Source organism: Ursus maritimus, unplaced genomic scaffold, assembly GCF_017311325.1.
Source record: "Ursus maritimus isolate PB19 unplaced genomic scaffold, ASM1731132v1 scaffold_20, whole genome shotgun sequence".
Lineage (NCBI taxonomy): Eukaryota > Metazoa > Chordata > Mammalia > Carnivora > Ursidae > Ursus > Ursus maritimus.
The window spans coordinates 5,359,602-5,379,542 of NW_024424453.1; the positions used below are offsets into that span (position 1 = coordinate 5,359,602).

The 19,941-nt window shown below is 36.7% G+C and overlaps 1 protein-coding gene across 1 annotated transcript in view; it reads left to right on the forward strand.

The window, feature by feature from the left end:
• Window positions 1-320: 320 nt before the first annotated feature.
• The window catches only part of KPNA4 (karyopherin subunit alpha 4), a 54,509-nt gene continuing 34,888 nt past the window's right edge, over window positions 321-19,941 (forward strand). The window contains exon 1 of the mRNA XM_040636619.1: window positions 321-669. Coding sequence (XP_040492553.1) covers window positions 601-669 — 69 coding nt within the window. The 5' untranslated portion in view covers window positions 321-600. The remainder of the gene's footprint in view (window positions 670-19,941) is intronic.

Here is a 19,941-nt window from a genome sequence, read left to right on the forward strand (position 1 = left end):
ACCAACTCGTTCCCGGACCTCTCCTTCCCCTTCCCCGCCTCCCCTCAAGTCGTCCAATTCTCTTTCGCTTCCTCCCCGGCGCTCCGGAGGCACGTGGTCGCTCCCCACCCTGCCCCCGCCGCGCCCCTCCCAGCCTTCCAGTCCTCCGGCCCTTCCTCCCAACGCTGCTCTCTTCCCCTTTCCGTTTTCTCTTCCGCCCCCGCTCTCCATCGTCCTTTTTGATTGGTCGAGCGCACCGGAGCCTGGTTGGCCAATCGGCGAACTGGGCTGGCGGTGATGGGCGTGGCCGCGGCTCCGGGGCCCTCAGATCGAGGCTGCCTCCCCCTTCTCAGCCGGCAGCACATTCCGCCGCCGTTGCCGCCGCCCGGCCCCGCAGTTGTCTTCGCCGGAGCTGCGGTCGCGCTGGGGTTAGGGCGGGGGGGGCGGGCGGGGAGAGGAGGAGAAGGCCGCGGCGGAGGCAGGTGAGAGGAGGAAGGAAGCAGCGGCGCGGCGGGCATTGCAGCTCAGGCGGCGGCCCGGTTTCTGGGAGTGTCGGTGCGGCGTGGTGGTTGGGGCGGATCCCGCGGGGCCCGGGCGGGGGAAGGAGTCACCGGCCCGGCCATGGCGGACAACGAGAAACTGGACAACCAACGGCTCAAGAATTTCAAGAACAAAGGCCGCGACTTGGAGGTAAACTCGGGGGCGCCGGAGGGGTGGGGGCTGTGGGCCTCGGGCCGATCTCCGCCGGGACTCCGAGTGTGGGGAGTAGGGGCGGGTGCCGCCGCCGGGCCGCGGGGGAATGGCGCTGGGGGCTGGCCCGTTCGTGACGCCTCTGCGAACGCGCCGGGAAGTTTGTGTCGGGCCTGGTCCACCTCCGCCCGGGAGCGAGGTGCTGGGGTACGGCCGACGCGGCCTAGGCCTGCCCGGGGGAGCCGGCCCGGCGCGGGTGCGAGGGGCTGGGCCGCGCGGCGGGGAGGCCGGGCGCGGCGAGTGCGGAGGAGGCGTGCGTGTGCCGCGCTGCCCCGGCCGGGCTGCGGCCCCAGCCCCGGCAGCGGCGGCGATTCCGGCTCTCCCCCGGGCCCCGACGTCTGGCGCTGCGAGGAGGGCAGTGGGAGGTGGGGGGACGAGTGTGTGGCGACCGAGTGGGGCTCGGAACTTCCCCTGCGGGGTCCGAGTCGTCTCCACTTAAAGGCGTTTTTTCTGGTCTTCCCGACTCCCGCTTTACCCCTGCCTCCCCCCAATATCCAAACTACAGGAGTCAACTTCTCCGTTGAAAAAAACACCCCCGGCGTGAGAGGCCATCCTGGTGATGCTAACAGTGCCTTCCAGCGGCCTGTGTTTTACTCTGGATATAGCTGATTCAAGATGTGGCTCACGGTGTGCCCTCTTCCAGGCAAAGAATACCCCTTATTTCAGCTTGCTCACAAATCTCTTTATCCCCTCCTGAGAGACCACCAGCTGCATTCTTATATATAAAGTCCACAGGGTTATACAAAGCTGTCATCCTCTAGTCTACAGTATCCTTTCCCTCCACCTGCTGGTGGTGGTAGTGGGGGATGGGGTGGGCTATGGAATGGCACCATCACGTTTTATTATTTTAAAAAGGTGAAAAAAAACCTTCAGTATCTTCGATACAGCTTTTCCCGAGGTGGTTAGGCTACATGAGGTGTGTGGGCAAAACACATACACAAATCACAGAATTTTGATAAAAGACTTCTTTTCTTCTTTTAGTTTTAAGAGTCTAGGTAAATCGGTGTGGTTTTTTTTAATACTTGCGTCCTGTGTCTGAATCAGAAGTTTAGCTTTTAAAAGATTAGTGGTCAAGTAGTATTTTTTATATTGTTCTTCTGTCCTTTTTTATACTAAAATTTTCAAATTCCCGTTTCCTGTTTCTGAACTTTGAGTATTTGCTTGACTGAGATAGTAACTGTTAAAGCCATTCAATCTCTAAGGTAGTTTGTGTTGTTTTTAGTGGGTTTCATAGTTTGAGGATCTATTAAATATCTGGGTCTGTGGTTCTTAATTCTGTGATTGTTTTAAGGTTAATGTGAGACATTATTTTGTGATCCTTTTTTTAATGAAAAAATTTTTAACATTTTTATTGAGGTAATTCACATGCCATAATCACCACTTTAAATATACAATTTATGATTTTATCATTAAATTTACCTAGTTGTGTAATGATGTGATGAAGAAAATTTTTTGCTAATATCAATATTTAGGATGAAAAAAATTAAAAAATTTAAAAACATAAATACCACTAGTTACAAAATCCCCGCAAATTGCAATTAGATGCTTGACAAGTTCTAGTCCTTTCTCCCACCTACATTTCGTACTGCATTTTTTTTAACAGCTTCATTGAACTGAAATTCATATACCATACAATGCACCTATTTAAAGTGGTTTTTGGTGTTTTCACATAATTGTGCAACCATTAGCACAATCAATCTCAGAACATTTTTATCACTCCAAAAAGAAATCCTAACTCATGAGCAATCTCTATTCCCCATTACTCTCTGTCTAGATTTGCCTACTCTGGATATTTCCTATAAATGGAGTTATACAATATGTGATCTTTTGTGACTGACTTCTTTTAGGTAGCATAATGCTTTCAAGGTTCACACATATAACAAAAATCTAACAGTGCCTCATCCCTTTTTGTGGCTGAAAAATAAGCTGAATAATATTCCTGCCTATGGATGTACCACACTTTTGTTTATCCATTCATCAGTTGGTGGACATTTGCATTGTTCCACTCTTTAGCTATTATGCATAATGCTGATATGAACATTTATGTACATGTTTTTGTGTGGACCTGTTTTCATTTCTCTTTGGTTTTATATCTTGGAGTGGAATTAGTGGATCATATGGTAACTGTGTAGCCTTTTGTGGGATTGCCAAACTGTTCTAAAGTGGTCCTCCGTTTTTTGTATTTTGTTTTTTGTGTGGGGTGTTTTTTTTTTCTTTTTTTTTTTTTTTTTTTGGTAAATTGGTGTTTCCTCTTACTGTGAATTTCTTAATACTTTAGTCAAAATAAGATTGTGTTGATTCTATTAGAACAATATTATAAGTGATTTTAAAAAATAACTATAAATACACATTAACCACATTTTTTGGAGAAGTTTATAGTGCCTATGGGCATCCTTGATGCCTTTCATAACCCTGTGTGTACAAAAGGAATAGGGATATTTTTACTTTTTCACCTTTTCACTTAAGGAAATGACATGACTCTAATGGAAATTGTACTTTTTCCTCACTTATTCAAAGTCACATACACCTGTAATGAGATAGCGACTTCTTTTATCATCCTTAGAGAACACTAGAATGGGTGATTTTGTGTATTTATTAATTACATACATGTTTGTGTCCCTCAGAATACTTACTATGCCCATAACCTTCCCCTCCAAATATGGTTACTGTGTTTTGCTACAACAGATTCTAAGAAAGTAGTCTGCGTTTAGGTCTTAATGATGACATCTGTTTCATTGAGAGGTTTTTGTAAAGAAGTATGAAGTTGGGATGCCTGGGTGGCTCAGTCCATTAAGCGTCTGCCTTCGGCTCAGGTCGCGATCCCAGGGTCCTGGGATGGAGCCCTGTGTCAGGCTCTCTGCTCAGTGGGGAGCCTTCTCCCCCCCCCAAGTTCTGTCACTCTCTTTCTCTCAAATAAATAAAATCTTTAAAGAAAAAAAGAAGTATGGACCATTGCTGTCCAGTGAATTTTATTTAATCCAGTACATCCAAAATACTAATATAACATCAGCAATGTAAAAAAACATTGGGGTATTTTCTATTCTTTTCATATTAAGTGTTCAGAATCCAGTTTTTATTTTACATTTAAAGCATATATCAGTTTGGACTAGCTACATTTCAGCTGCTTAATAGCTACCTGAAGCTATTGGCTCTCTTATTGGACAGCACAGATATAGAACAACATATAGAATGAGGTAATTGTACCATTTTTTCAGTTTGCTCTAACATTGTTTGATTTGAAATAGAGTACAAAGCCCTAGAGTTTAGTGTAATCTGATGATCTCTAACTTTGTGTGTGACCTTGAGAGAGTCTCTCAGTCTTATGATTCTTTAATCTGTTAAAATACAGGTACTTGACATCTGCTTCGTGAGTGTTGTGAAAATTAATGGGTTAATGTTAGGAAGCTGCTAGCAGTTCTCTGAGCATTTTATCATTTTTAGCTTTTCTGTTTGGGGGTTAGGGTGATTTAATAGGATTCATTGTAATTGATTCTTTTCCTCCCTTATTTGCAGTTGGCTCTCTTTTTCCTCTGTGTCCATACAGAACTTAAGTTACATTGAACTTAGAATTAAAGGGGAAAGTTTTTAACATAGAACTCTGTAATTGCTCATTGAAGGGCAATTTGATCACATGGAATTGTTGACCCTTCTAAAGTCATAATTTGTAAGTGTTAGAATTTGAAACTGATTCAGAGCTTTCAAAATGATACTCATTCTTACCTTTCAGTCTTCCATTCTGGCTCTTCAAAATGTGGTCATGCTAACTTCTTGAAACAAAAGCATTAAAGAAGGCATATGTCAGTATCCATTTAAAATAATTTATGGGAATTCTCAAATGATATTCAAGGCTTGGCTGCTTTCTCGCAGTGTGGTGGAGGATCATTATTAGTTTGAGAAAAGTAACCATAGAAAGGGGTACACTGAATGCAAGACAGGAAATGGGTAGTGACCAAACTTCAAATAAAATATTTGTCAGAATAGAGCAAATAAAGCTCATCTAGTTTATGTTTTAAAAGTAGAGGGGGGATTCTTTTGTAGGCTTTCCAATAAATCTGTATGATTTTTATAGAAGTTCTGAGAATATCCAAGTTCTAATAGAGCATAAATTGTTAGAAAATAATTAGATCATATAAAAACACAACTTTAAGAAAAAAACTTACACTAAAAATAAAAGAATCATAAAATATTAAATGACTGGAAACTTGTGATTGTCCACACAGCATAAAATATGCATTGAGCTTGAACTTCAGAAAAAAATGGTTGGTTGGCAAGAGTTTAATAAATTGATCAGCTGATTTGTTTTTGTTAAGTGGCTTTGGTAGTTTGTAACTATACAGAGTGAAAAGCATTGTTAAGCTATTAAGTCTTGTTAACTTTTAGAGACTGACCTCTCTCATCACAAATCTTGGAACATATTTACTATACTTAAAATAACTACAGTCTAATTTTTCATATAATAGTCCAAGCATGTGACAATATGAAATACCTGATAGAAGTATAGTTAGGAATTAAATAATTGTTTTTGTGCTTCCCTGCCAGCTTTCCTGGTTTACAAGACAACCAATTTCAGAATTGCTTCATTGATAATTTTCTTTGAGATATCAAAATGTCTTTGTTTTTCATAGTCTCTGGTATGTCAAATGAATATATATATACAAGATTGGGAAGAGTTCTAGGAGTGATTTAGCTTTAAAAGAATGAAAGTACTTTAGAAAAAATGTGTTGGTAGTTTTTAATCATTGATTACTAATATCTGATAGTTACTGTGGGTCCCCAAAAATATTTTTAAATGTTTTCTGGAGCATCATTCAACTACTTAAGTACTGTAATGATAAAATGAGAATTTATCGTCAAGTCTAACCTTGAATGATGATTTTGGTACTTGCTGGGTTAGTTTTGGGACAGAAATATGATTAAAACACATACTGTGCTATATGCTTTTAATCATATTCTCATTTCTCTCAGTCTAATAATAGGAATTATTCATTTTATAGAAGAAAAAATCTTTAGCGTTAAGTGACTTAATAGCATCGCATTTAAGGGAATGATGTTAATTCAGGTGTGTGTCAAAGTAAAGTCTGTATTTATACCATACCATATTACCTGTTTTTTACTTCTTTCAGCCTTGATACAGGTCGGAAAGTTGATTAAAAGGTTATAGTGAAAGCATAGTCCCTGGGGTATATATAATAGGGATTCAGTAAATGTTTCTTCCTTCACCCAGAGAGGTTTTTGGAAATTGTGTGTCTTTTGTGGACTTGAAACTCTAGAGAACACATTTACAGGCTTTCCATTTAGATTTAGTTTTAAAAGACAGGGTTAGGGGAGACTCCCCCTCCCTTTTATTTTTTTACAGTTAATGTGAGAACAATCTTTATATTGGCACCTACTAAATAAGAACAATGTATATGTGCTTCTAATGGCCTTAGTTCAGAAGTTTTCAAAGCTTTGGGGCCTGAAGACCTGTTTATGCTATTAAAAATTAGGGACCCTCAAAGAGCTTTGTTTGTGGGTTCCTATCAATATTTATCATTTCAGAAATTAAAACTAAGAATTAAATATTAACTCAAAAAATAATAAGCTATTTTATATAAACATAAATTTCTAATGAAAATTAACTTATTTTCTAAAACCCAAAAAATTTGGTGAAAAGAATAGCCATGTTTAACATTATTTTTTTGAGGTCTCTTTTATGTTTGGCCCAAGAAAAGATGGTTGGATCGTCCTATTTCTGAATTCAGTCTTTTGGTGATAACGGTGTTTTGGTTGTTTTGGTCACACAGGCAGTTAGGGAGGGTGTTTTCATAGCCTTTTCGGATACTTACGGAAATTTTTGTTTGATACTATACCATAATTCCACAAAATAGTAGTTTCTTAAAAGTTAGTTGTAATATGGAATCTGAAGCCACATCAGTGAGCCTTTCATTCTCTGTTATGTTAAAATTTATAGGTCTGTCTTGCACTTGGAATATTATCTTTTGCCCATGCCTGATTTTGTAACAGCATGTATTGGTCATTTGGAAAGTATTAGTTCACAGAGTTATGCAGATCTTCCAAATGCTGACACATTTTATTTTACAGTGAAAATTCACAATTATTGTCCGTTAGTGTCACCAAATAGTTCATCAGAAAAATCTTACATATTGGCAATTTGTGAAGCTCACAGTGGTAGATGCAGGTTTTCCAAAATTCTTATTTTCACTTGAAAGCTTAAATTTTATCATTAGCAAGAAACACTGTAAGTTGTTTTCCTTGAAGCCACAAGCTCACTTTGCTCATTTTTGTGAAAACATCTGCCAGACACTGTCTGAATAGCCATAATTTGTCTGTCAGTCGTTCTTTCAAGTAAAAATGGTGTTCCATGAAAAAGTGGCTAGTTCAATTTGCAATTCAATCATAAAAAACTTTTTCATTGAGACAGTCATCATGCTGCAGAAGTAGTTTACATGTAATCCCCATTTTATCACAAAATTTTAGAAAGAAAAGTCTGGTTTTTAATAGAGGTAATTTTTTACTGTTTCATCAAGGACATTAAGTAAAGTGAACTGGCCTTTTTTTGTTGTTGTTGTTTTTTTTTTTTTTTTTTGACTGAAATGTAGTGAGTACTCATACAGCCTGATGACATTGCCTTAATTCATGTTAAAGCACCAGTAGTTTTACTCACTGCATTGCATTGCTGTGCAAATATTAGCACCATAATAAATAATAGTAGTAATATGAGAATAGTTTTGATATGTGGACCCTCTGAAAAGGTTTTCAGTATCCCCACAGGGACCTATTGATCACACTTTGAGAACCACTGTCTCTGATATTAGCATTGCTTCTGTAAGAGGTGATTGTCACTTTTAATTAATAAAAGCTCTTAAAAGACTTTATGGTATCACAGTTAAAAAACATGGAGTATTGAGTCACTTACACCTGGATTTGAACCCTGATTCCTCCATTTAATAGTTATGGAAGTTAACTTAGTCTCTCTAAACCATTTATTTTTTATTTTTATTTTTTAAATCTCAACCATTTAAATGCTTAATAGTGCCTGGCATATAGTATATACAGAGTGAATGAAAGCTCTTTTTATTTCTTCCAGCTTGCTTCATCGTTCATTATATCCAAATAACATTTTGTCTGTAGTTCCGTTTGTACCGCTGTGTACCATAATTCAGGTCACATCACATGAATTGGGGAAGGCTTCCTTTTCTGTTTATTAGCACTCAAGTAAAAGCCTTTTCTCCTATGTGCTTCAACCAAATTATGTCAAAATTACTGATTCCTGACTTCATTTCTCTAATTCTGTGTTGTAAGTAGATTAGTAAATATTTTATGTAGTTTGTAACTGTTTTTCCACAAGATTGTAAGTTTAACCAGAAAGTAGTTTTGATTCACACCGTTTAGTATTGGTGATGAAAAATGAGTTAAAGTCATAGACATGCTGGTAATACAAGAGTGGCTTGACTACTTAAAACCTAAGCTTTTTCTGTACTGTTTATTTACTATTAGACCAAAAATTTATTAGCTGTCACTTTTACCCTAAATTTAATTTACATTAACCTAACATAAATTACATTTTCAATAATGTGTTCTGAAAAACCTGGAATTTTATTACATTTTTGTTAACAAAAGTCAGAATCCTAAGATAATGTGGGGTTTCATAGTTTGGTGGTAGACATATTTTTTAATATTAGCAAATCATATTCTGTCTCAGTTTCCTAGTCTATTACGAAAACTTTAGTTGCTCAGTATCTACTCTTAATACTTGTTTTACTTTTTATAGCATGTCTTTGTGATTCCTTAAAATAGGTATTACATAAATTTCTTTAGTTAATGGTAGTTGTATCCTGATAGCTCTACAAGTAGCGTCTGCTTGCTTGTATTAAATGATCCTGTCCTGTTTGCCACCCATCCTGCCTCTTTACCCTGGTCCTCTGTGGTCACTTTCAGCTGTTGCTGGTCCAGAAAAGGAAGCAAAATATAGTCTTAATATTTTCAAATAATTGTTACATTATTCTTGGTTCTTTAGTAACTATGAAACCCAGTATGTTTTAGCTCTCTTTAGAACAGTGGTTTTAAGAATATCCTAAACTCTCCTTCATCATGTTGTTAGTGTTAAAATTTAAGTCTGATAACTTTAGGCTGAAAAAAGCTGATTTTTATACTATGTTATTATGTTTCAGGGAACAGAAACACACTTCATATTAGTTTAAGCATTAGCTTTCATAACCCAGTAAGTCCAGGGCCACAATTGGTATTAATTGTGGTGAGAGTTCTAGTGAAAGTCTAGGGAAGATTGATTGATCAAGATTTGATGCATGCTTGTGCCTGAATTAATCACTTTGGACAGAGGAATATGGTTCTGTGATTGGCCAGCACAAGGGGTGCGTGCGTGCGTGTGTGTGTGTGTGTGTGTGTGTGTGTGTGTGTGTTAGCTAGGGAGGGATGTTGGTACTTTCACTTAACCCCCACATTTGCCACAAGAATGAGGGGTCTGATAGAAAGAAGAAAAAAATTTACTGAAGACAAAATTACAAAGCAGCACATTCGCTATAGATGAAGAGTGGTTCCTTACTTTGCCTTTGAATATTATGTAGGAACGTTCATTATATTACAAGTATAGCTGTAGAATTGAGTTCATTGTTGATCAACTGTTTTCTCCAACATCTTATATCTGAGTGTTCACATTTTTTCTGTTACTGTCTTGGATAATTTTTCCCAATTCCCTTTTGTTCTCCAGCTTTAAAATAGTAACAGTATTATCCTCAAAAGATGAAAAAGCTTAATTAGGACCAATAAACAAATAAAAAAATATGACCAACATTATTAGTCATTAGGGAAATGCAGATCAAAACCGTAATGAGATACCACTTCGACCTACTAGGATAGGTTCTTTAGTAAGTATAAAAACAAACGTAAGTAAACAAAGATAGTAACAAGTGTTGGTGAGAATGTGGAGAAAGTGCAACCCTCCTACATGGCTGATGGGAATGTAAGATGGTGCATTCAACCTGGGAATGTAGTTTGGCAGTTCCTCAAAGTTAGAACATGTGACCCAGCAATTCCACCCCTAGGTATAAACCCAAGAGAATTAAAAATAAGTGTCTGCACAAAAACTTGTACATGAATGTTTATAGCAGCATTATCCAAAATAGCCAAACCAGACAACCCAAATGTCCATCAGCTGATGAATGGATAAACAAAATGTGGTCTATACATACAATGGAATACTATTCTTCCAAGAAAAGAAATGAAGTACTGCTGCATGCTACAACATGATGAACGTTGAAAGTATTTAGCTGCTTGAAAGAAGCCAGTCCGAAGAGATCCTATATTCTATAATTTCAGTTACATGAAATGTCCAGGGTAGGCAAATTCATAGAGACAGAAAGTAGATAGTAGTTGCCCAGGCCTTGGGGAATGACTGCTAATGGGTATGGGCTTTTTATGGTGGAGACAATGATCTGGAATTAGATGGTGGTGATTTCTGTGCAACTTTATACTAAAAACCACCGGATTGTACATTTAAGTGGGGGGATTGTATGATGTGTGAATTAGATCTCAATAAAGCTGTAGGGTGGTTTTTTTGTGTTTTTTTTTTAAAGAAGCTTAATTAGGAGAAACAGGGACTGTGACAACTTTCCACCACCTAAGGGTCATAGGTGACTTCTTGTTACCTCTTTTTTACTGACTTCTTAATTTACCCTTCCCTATATTGAATTCATTTGGTCAGCAAATACTGTTCTGTGTCTGAGGTTTGGTTGTAAGCAGGGAGGATAGAACAATGAACAACGCAGGCTAAATTCTCATGGAGTTTACATTCTCGCAAGTCAGGATCTCTCAGATCCCTGCTCTAAACTGACCCTGTGGGGATATTCAACCACTGTGAGCTAGTATTATAGTAGATCTCTTATCTTTCTTTCCTAAACTCAAATTTACAATAAATAATACACCTCAAACATGAAGGGAAAGGACGTCCTAAATATTTACTGTCCAGTAACTTTTCCCTTGAGATTTATGGAAAAGCCTGATTTTTAGAGTGGGAACGCCTAGGATTACATTTCAGTAGATATATGCCATTAGGAAAGCTTAATAATTTTTTGTAATCTCAATTTCTGTAAAATTAAAATCCCACCTAATGGGTACTTGATTTGATTAAGCTTTTAAGAATGCAAGGAACACCTTTATCCAGACTAGGTCAAATAAGGGTGTGGGGTGTTAGGAAAATTAAGGAACCAATTCTCAAATTATTCAGGATGCTTCAGGTAAGAGTGTCTTGGTGGTAGGAATTCATGGATCCTCTTTTTACTGCTCTGCCAGCCACTAACCCAGTTCTGGGTTTTATTTTTCCTAGATACTGTCTTAGTCTTTATGTAATTTTGTGTTCAGTTACTGAGAGAATCTAACTGAGCTAATAAAGCTCTGCCCAGTGTGAAACAGATTGTTTTTGCTGCTGGCCTGTTTATGGATTGGCTTCTCCTGAGTCAGGTGCTTTCCCCTTCACGCCCTCCCCAGTCAGCAGTGATGTGGAAGGGAGGATGTCACATGATAAAGGACAGCCTTTGCCTGCTTCTGCAGCAGCATCCCTGGAAAGAAGTTTCTTTTAGACAAGGTTGTAAGTATGACATTATTTAGTTAATGTCACTCCATTCTTTTTTTTTCTGTTAGCTTTCTACTCACTATTAAAATCTGAGGCACATCATTATTACCTCATTATTAATCTCATCTCCATACTGATTGCTTTATTTCTGCTATTGCTCTTCTCCAATTCATAAAACAACTAGCATGGTTCTTTTAAAAAAAGTCATGCCCTTTCTCTGCTTCAGTAGCTTCCCACCACACTTACCTTCCAAATTTTACTGAGCCCTTCAAGGCCTTGCCAGCTCTAGACCCTGTCTATTTCTCCTACCTTTGTCACTTGATTATCTCCCTTACGTATATTCTCATTTTCTTTTAATTGTTCTAACCCTAACACTTCGATAGCTCTCTCCTCTTTAGGCCCTTTACACATGCTGTTCTGTCTGAATGGTTTCTCTACCCCCTTTACCTTCATCCCCTTTCCTTCACTGCTTGATTATTTCTCATCCTTTGAGTTTTCAATGTTATTTACTTAGAGAAATCAGCCTCCCATCCTACCCACCCCCTTTGTTGGTTTCCTTAAGAACACTGATAATAATTTGTTAGCATATTTACTCTGTTAATTTATCCCATCAAACTAGAAACTCCCTGAGAGTACGGACCTGGTCTATTTTGTATACCAGTCTTTTCTTAATTCTCATTACAGGGCCTGGCATATCAGTGGCACTTAAGTAAATGCTTGAGGGAATTAAATGAAACTTTTAAAAATGTGTGTATGCACTCTGATTAGAATTAGTGACTAGGGGCGCCTGGGTGGCTCAGTCAGTTGGGTGTCTGCCTTTGGCTTGGGTCATGATCTAGGGGTCCTGGGATCATGCCCTGTGTTGGGTTCTCTGCTCAGTGGCGAGTCAGCTTCTCCCTCTCCCTCTGTGATCTCTCTCACTTTCGCTCTCTCTCAAATAAATAAATAAAATAAAATTTTAAAAAAATAGAATTAGTGACTAAATCAAATTTTTTAAAATCAAGGTAATTTTTGTCTCTTGAAATGGTAAGGGCATGGTAGTTGTAGAAATTTTTTAGAAAAATGGGAAAACAAAGTAATTCTCTATAATCATTCTATTAAATTTTTTAGAATGTTTACTTTTTCTTGTGTACATTTTTCCAAATATATTTAAACTTTATTTGGGTTCTTATGAGAATAACTCATAGTAGAATACAGCCAAGTTTCTCCACCTTGACACTTTTGATACTTTGGGCCAAATAATTTTTTGTTGTGGGGTACCATCCTGTGCATTGTAGCATGTTTTAGCAGCATCCCTTGTCTCTGCCATTAGATGCCAGTAGCATGCTCCCTCCCAGTTGTGAAAGCCAAATTGTCTCCAGAAATTGCCAAGTGTTCCCTGAGTGGCAAAAAATCACCCTAGACTGAGAACCATTGAAATTTAGTTAGTTCCCCTAACTCAGTATGGATCTTGTACACTACTGTATTCTTAATTCTCATCACAAGAGTCCGGCATACAAATTTTCCCTCATCAACAGTTTGTATCGATCATTCCTTTATTGAACTCTTAGAGTCATTATTTATGTACCCATATTTATGGTTTGTCATGTATTTTGTAGAAAAGAGTATTGCAAAAGGATATGTATGACTTATATACCAATAAATTCGATAACCTAGATGAAATGGATAAATTCCTAGAAACACACAACCTACCAAGACTGTATCCTGAAGAAACAAAATCTAAACAAATCTATAACTACTAAAGATATTGAATCAGTAATCAAAAATCTCCCAACAAAGAAAAGCTCAGGACCAGATTGCTTCACTGGTAAATTCTACCAAACATTTAAAGAATTAACACCAGTCCCCTTTAAACTCTTCCAAAAAACTGAAGACAAGGGAATATGTTCACATCCATTCTCTGAGGCCAACATTGCTTTGGTACCAAAGCCAGAGACACTACAAGAAAACTGCAGACCAATATCCTTGATGAACAGTTTTGTAGAAATTTTTAAAATACTAGCAAACTGAATTAAACAGCATCTTAAAAGGATTATATACCCTGACCAAGTGGGATTTAATCCTGGAATGTAAGGGATGGTTCAATATATGAAAATCAGTGTACTGTACCAAATTGGCAGAATGAAGGGCAAAACCACACATTGATATCCATGGATGCAGAAATCGCATTTGATAAATAAAATTCATGATAAAAACACTCAACAAGCTAAGAATAGAAGGAAACAACCTCAATATAATAAAGGCTAAATATGAAAAGCCCCAGCAGATGACACTCAATGGTGAAAGATTGAAAGTTTTTCCTATAAGAATATGAACAAGAGAAGGCTGTCCACTTTCACCAATACTGTTCAACATGGTGCTAAAAGTGCTAGCCAGCGCAATTAGGCAAGAAAAAGAAATAAAAGTCATCCACGTTGGAAAGGAGGAAGTAAAATTCTCTGTAGATGGTGTGATTTTATATGTAGAAAACCCTAATGAACCTCCTAAAAAAATGTTAGAAGTAGTAAATGATTCAACAGAGTTATAGTATGTAAAATCAGCATTCACTCATAAGGAACAATTTGAAAAGGAAATTGAGAAACATTGAGTTACAATAGCATCAAAAGGCATAAAATACTTAGGAATAAACCTAACTGGTGAGATAAAAGACTTTCACATTGAACACTGCAAAATGTTGCTAAAAGAAGTTAAAGAGAGCAAAGATAAATGGAAAGGCATCCCATGTTCATCGGTTGGAAGACATATTGTTAAATGTTAGTCCTACCTAAAGTGATCTACAGATCTGATGGAAAAGTCCATATGGAATCTCAGGGGAGCTTGAATAGCCAAAACAATCCTGAAAAAGAAGAGAAAGTTGGAGGTCTCACACTTCCTAATTTAAAACCTGAAAGTTACAGTAATCAAAACAGTGTGGTATTGACATAAAGTCAAGCATAGACCTACAGAATCGAATAGGTAGTCTAGAAATAAGCTCTTGCATATATGGTCAAAGATTTTTGACAAGAGTGCCAAGATCATTCAGTGGTAAAGGACAGTCTTTTCAAAAAATGGGGCTGGGAAAATTTGATATCCACAAGCAAAAGAATGAAATTGGACCCTTACTTAATACCATAGACTAAAAATTAACTCAAAATGATTGGATCAAGGACCTAAATGTAAGACCTAAAACAAAACTCTTAGGAGAAAGCATAGGACAAAAACTTCTGGACATTAGATTGGGCAGTGATTTCTTGGATATGTGACTAAAGATTGTGTGTGTGTGTGTGTGTGTGTAACAATTATAAAACAATTATAAAATTATAAAAATTTATAAAATAAAAATTGTAAGACAGTTACAAAAAACTAGAAATTGAACTTTGTTCTTCTTACCTTTATTTTCTAACTTTTCCAAAGAGATGTATAACTTCCGAATTTAATACATTTCTCTGATGTTCAAATATCTGGCCGTGAAACTCCACTGTAATCCCATTCCTTGGAGTTAACAGCTGTTGTTTTTTTTTTCCCCCCTGAAGATTTTATTTATTTATTGAGAGAGAGAGCACAAGCAGGTGGAGGGGCAGAGGGAGAGGGAGAAGCAGACTCCCACTGAGCAGGGAGCCTGATGCGGGGCTTGCTCCAAGGACCCTGAGATCATGACCTGAGCCAAAGGCAGATGCTTAACCGACTGAGCCACCCAGGTTCCCCTGGAGTTAACAGTTGTTAACAGTTTCTTACATTTTTGTGATCTTTATATTTATGTACTAATTGTTTCAGTCCTTACAGTTTAGATGTGGATCATTTTAAAGTATTATTATTTTTAGTAGAATTATTTTAAGCTGTTCAGTAATTTGCCAAGGTTAAATCTGGCCTCCTCCTGTTTAATTTACTTTCAGACTTCTCTTATACTCGATCTTGAGTAATCTTTTTACTTGTTAGAGGGAAGGATTTGATTCTGCTTATGAAGACTTGCCCATCACTAGTAGTGCTAATTAGAATTTTACTACTACTATTAATAAATACTATCTTGAGAAATCACAGTTTGAGTAAGCATTTAAAATTTCCCTTTTATTGTCATAAATGGGAAATGTCATAAATGTAATAAAGTTGGAATTTATTTACTAATCACATGTAGTTTGCCAGCATACATGATATTTGGCAAATTCATGAATAAGCTCCATGGTGGCTGCTGCTGGAGAGATCAGCAAGTGGAAATGAAAGGAGGGAAAAGTAGGAAAGGAATGGGAAAACAGGCTTTTTTTTTTTTTTTTTTTTTTTTTAAGATTACTAGAGGGAGAGTGAGCAAGTGTGCGAGTTGTGGGGGGGACAGAGGGAGAGGGGGAGAGAATCTCAAGCAGACTCCCTTTGGGCACAGAGCCTGGACTCAGGGCTCAATTCCGCAACCCTGAGGTCATGACTTGAGCCACCCAGGTGCCCTAAAACAGACTTTTGTAGTTACACACTTTTAGCATTTGGTTTACCATGTTTATTGGGTTGAACAACTATTGTACCTGCCCAGATACATTTAAGATGTGATGATCATTTGGGTTGAAAACACCAGTAACTCAGCTTTTCTCTGAATGGTTCTGTAGATTAGCTTTATATGATTGATTATGATCTGATTGATTGATATGGCTCCTTGCCTACCTTTCTGTTCTTGGCTTCTGACATTCTTCAACAGATCCTGCATGCACCATCTTTTATAATCCCGTCTTTTTGTATATGCTACATTTTCTGCTGGGATGTTTTAGATGAGTTTTCATTTTTTCTTAAAGATTCAGCTTATATTTCATTTTTATTTGATGTAGTCTTTCTGCTGTCAAGAACAATATATGCATGTTATAACACACTACATTTGTTAGATGAGTAAAATCAAGTAATGTGTTATAAATGGTGTTTGGCACCAAATGTTTGCTAAATGTTAGGCTATATTACTACTTTATTATATTTCTCTGTCATAAATACTACCTCCTTAAAGCCACAGATATGCTGTGTCTGGTCCACCTTTGTATTTCTAATGCTTGACAAATAGATGATTAATAAATATTTGATTGATTGAGTAAATGCTTCCCAGCAGGCTCTAAGTAATAATACAGTAGTAATCCATATTGTGAGGAGGGGAAGGTTATGCATGTTTGTGTATATATATAACTTTTTTAAAAAATGTTTTATTGAGATATAATTTATCTTGCATAAAACCTGTTTAAAGCATTCAATTCAATGATTTTTAGTAAATTTTCAGAGTTATACAACCATTGCCACAATCCAGTTTTAGAATATATCCTATCACCCCATAAAATATCTCATGCCTGATTAGTCTTTTAAATTTTTATTTTCTTTGTTTTTTTTTTGTGCTACTACCTAAATATTAACATTCCTAGGGAATGAGATAGGCTGGATGAAATAAAATCAAAGTATTTTACTCCTTATCTTTTATATGATTAACTTTTGAAATTTTTTCTAGTGAGATTGAGTATGCTAAACCCTGATATTTTACTCAAAAAACTTGAAATTATTCAAAATTCATACAGTATGTTATTACAGCATCATAACTTAAATTAGTAGTTTTTAGAGTTTTAAAGAAAAACTATACATTGGTAAAAAGTGACTTAGAAATTAAGTAGCCACTAGTTAGTAGAAAATAAGTAGCCATAAATTGGAAAAGGAAGGACTGAAACCTGTCCTCAGTAAAGTGTTTAATCCCTAGAATTTAAGATAGTGATAGATACAGTAATTATTTGTTAAACTAAAAAACTGTATTGTGTTCTATAAGATTCACTTGTTTGAATTTTTTAAATAATTTCTTGTCCCCTTTTGCCTGAATTTAGGATTTTGTAACTGTATTTATTACAAGCAAAGAAATACAAAAATACTAGATGATCTGCCTGAACTCTACCCCTTACTCAGTCTCTTTCTCTGCCTCTCTCCCCATCCCCCCATTTACAGCCTTTGTCCTTTAGATAGCTCTTTGGCCTATAAATAAGTCTTTGGCCAGTTTGGCAGTCTTTTGGAATTCTAATTGACAGCTCACTGCATCAGTGTAAGTCATGTGAATGCACAACTATTATATTTGCATGTAGTATATAAAAACTCTGTTCTTTAAGATGAGAAAAGACTTAGAAAAGTAAGCCTTATATACCCCTTTCATGGGACCCCAGAGAGATAAATGTCCTTTATTTGAGTTGGAGTTGTGACTTGGTGTATGTCTAAATATCTAATACCACTTTTAAGACATGCTTTTTTGCAATAAAAGACATGGGTAAATGCTGCCAGGCTGGTGCATAGGATGTCTTTCTGCTAGTTCATTCGGTTTTCTCTTTACCTTGAAGGTAATAGCTTTTTCTCAAGAGAAGAAAATTCTTTGCTTGCTTTCTTGTTCTGTAATAAAGAGATTGTCAAATCTCTTACTTTGTAAATAAATTTCTGTGGGTAGGAATAGCCCGAGGCTTATGTCACTTCTACAGTGTTAAATTGGTTTGATAAATCCTTTATTAATAGTTCCAAATTATCAGAAACTCCAAATTTAATAAGATACACTGTAGTGGGAAAAATTCTTTGGATGTAAATAAAATATTTATGTAAATGTGTATATTAAATATTTAATATTAATTTATGTAATGTTTTATTGAAAATAAGTTAAAATTATAACTTAATTCCGCTTCTTTAGGTGGCATAGTTACTAATAAAAACTTTTTTTAACTACAGATATCTGTCCCTCAGAAGTCTGCCTTTTATTGAACAATCTTTTTAAGTAGTACATTTTACAAGTTGTATTTTCAGTGTGTGAAACATAGGACCTAATTTTTTGTTGTTGTTTACTAAAGTTGTTTAGTGTTTTTGTATTGTGATACAGTGCAAAGCCCATTGTCTTGATAATTGTACTTTTTCTGTAGTATGAACCATAGGCTCTAAACTTAGCTTGAACTTTAAGACTTGGAGACAGTATGGCTTAATGGTTAATTGGCTTTGTAGGAGACCATCTGAATTTTGATCCTAGCTATCCCACTTCTAGCTGTGTGGTCTTGGCCAGATAATTTAACTTCTCTAGGCCTCAGTTTCCTTATTTATAAAAAAAAAAAAAAAAAAGAAAGAAACGTGTTGTTTGTTTTTTTAACCTTTTAAGGCTATAATACTTAAAGGATAGTGAATGTTGGAACTTTTATTTTAATACCTGGCTAAGAGTTTTTATTCATTTTGCAGCCTTTTTTTTTTTTTTTTTATTGAATCTTGTGTTTTGGGGGTTTTTTTAAGGGCGAAAGATTCAAAAAGACTTTATGAAAGAAAATGTAAGATAGAAAATAAATACAGGGTGGCTCAGTAGGTTGAGTGTCCAACTCTTCATCTTGGCTCAAGTTTTGATCTCAGGGTGTGGGTTCAAGCCCTGTGTTGGGCTCCATGCTGGGCATGGAGCCTACTTTAAATAAATAAATAATGAAAAGAAAAAACACATGGAAAGTTGTTCAATAGCATTAATCCTTAGGGAAATGAAAAACCACTACATATCTGTTAAAATGGCTACATGAAAAAGATTGACCATTTCAAATGGTAAGAACGTGAGAGACTAGAACTCTCATGTACTATTATTGGGATGGACAACTATACAACCAATTTGGAAAACAGTTTGCAGGGGTTTGGGGTTTTGTTTATTTTTTTTATTCAAATATAATCAACATACAATGTTATTAGCTTCAAGTGTACAATATAATGATTCAACAATTCTATACACTTTTGATGGGTCACCATAAGTGTACTCTTAATCCCCTTCACCTGTTTTGCCCATCCCTCACCCAACTCCCTCTGGCCGCCAGCAGTTTGTTTTCTGTATTTTTTTGTTTGTCTCTTTGTTCATTTGTTTTGTTTCTTAAATTCCACATATAAGTGAAATCATGCTATTTGTCTTTCTCTGACTTCCCTTAGCATTATGATCTCTAGCTTCATCTGTGTCATTGCAAATACCAAGATTTCATTCATAATATTTCATTATATATATATGTATATACACACACCACATCTTCTTTATTCATTTATTGATGGGCACTTGGGCTGTTTTCATAATTTGGCTGTTGGAAAGTAATGCTCCGGTAAACATCCAGTAGTGGAATTCCTGGGTTGTATGATATTGCCATTTTTAGGTTTTTGAGGAACCTCCATACTGTTTTCTGTAGTGGCCACACCAGCTTGCATTCCCACCAGCAGTACATATGGGTCCCCTTTTTCCACATCCTCACCAACACTTGTTATTTCTTATGGTTTCAATTTTAGCCATTCTCAGAGGTGTAAAGTGATATCTCATTATGTTTTTAATTTTCATTTTCCTGATGATTAGTGTTGCAAGCAGCTTTTCATGTGTCTGTTGGTCATCCAGATGTCTTTGGGAAAATGTCCATTCAGGTTCCCTGCCCGTTTTTTAACTGGATTATTTGTTCTTTTTTGGTGTTGAGTTGTAGATGACATTTTTTTTAATATATTTTGGATATTAACCCCTTATGGGATATGTCATTTTGTCTTCTCCTGTTCAGTAGGTTGCCTTTTCTGTTGATAATTTCCTTTACAGTGCAAAAACTTTTTATTCTGGTGTAGTCCCAATAGTTTAATTTTGCTTTTGCTTCCCATGCCTGAGGGGACACATCGAGTAAAATGTTTCTATG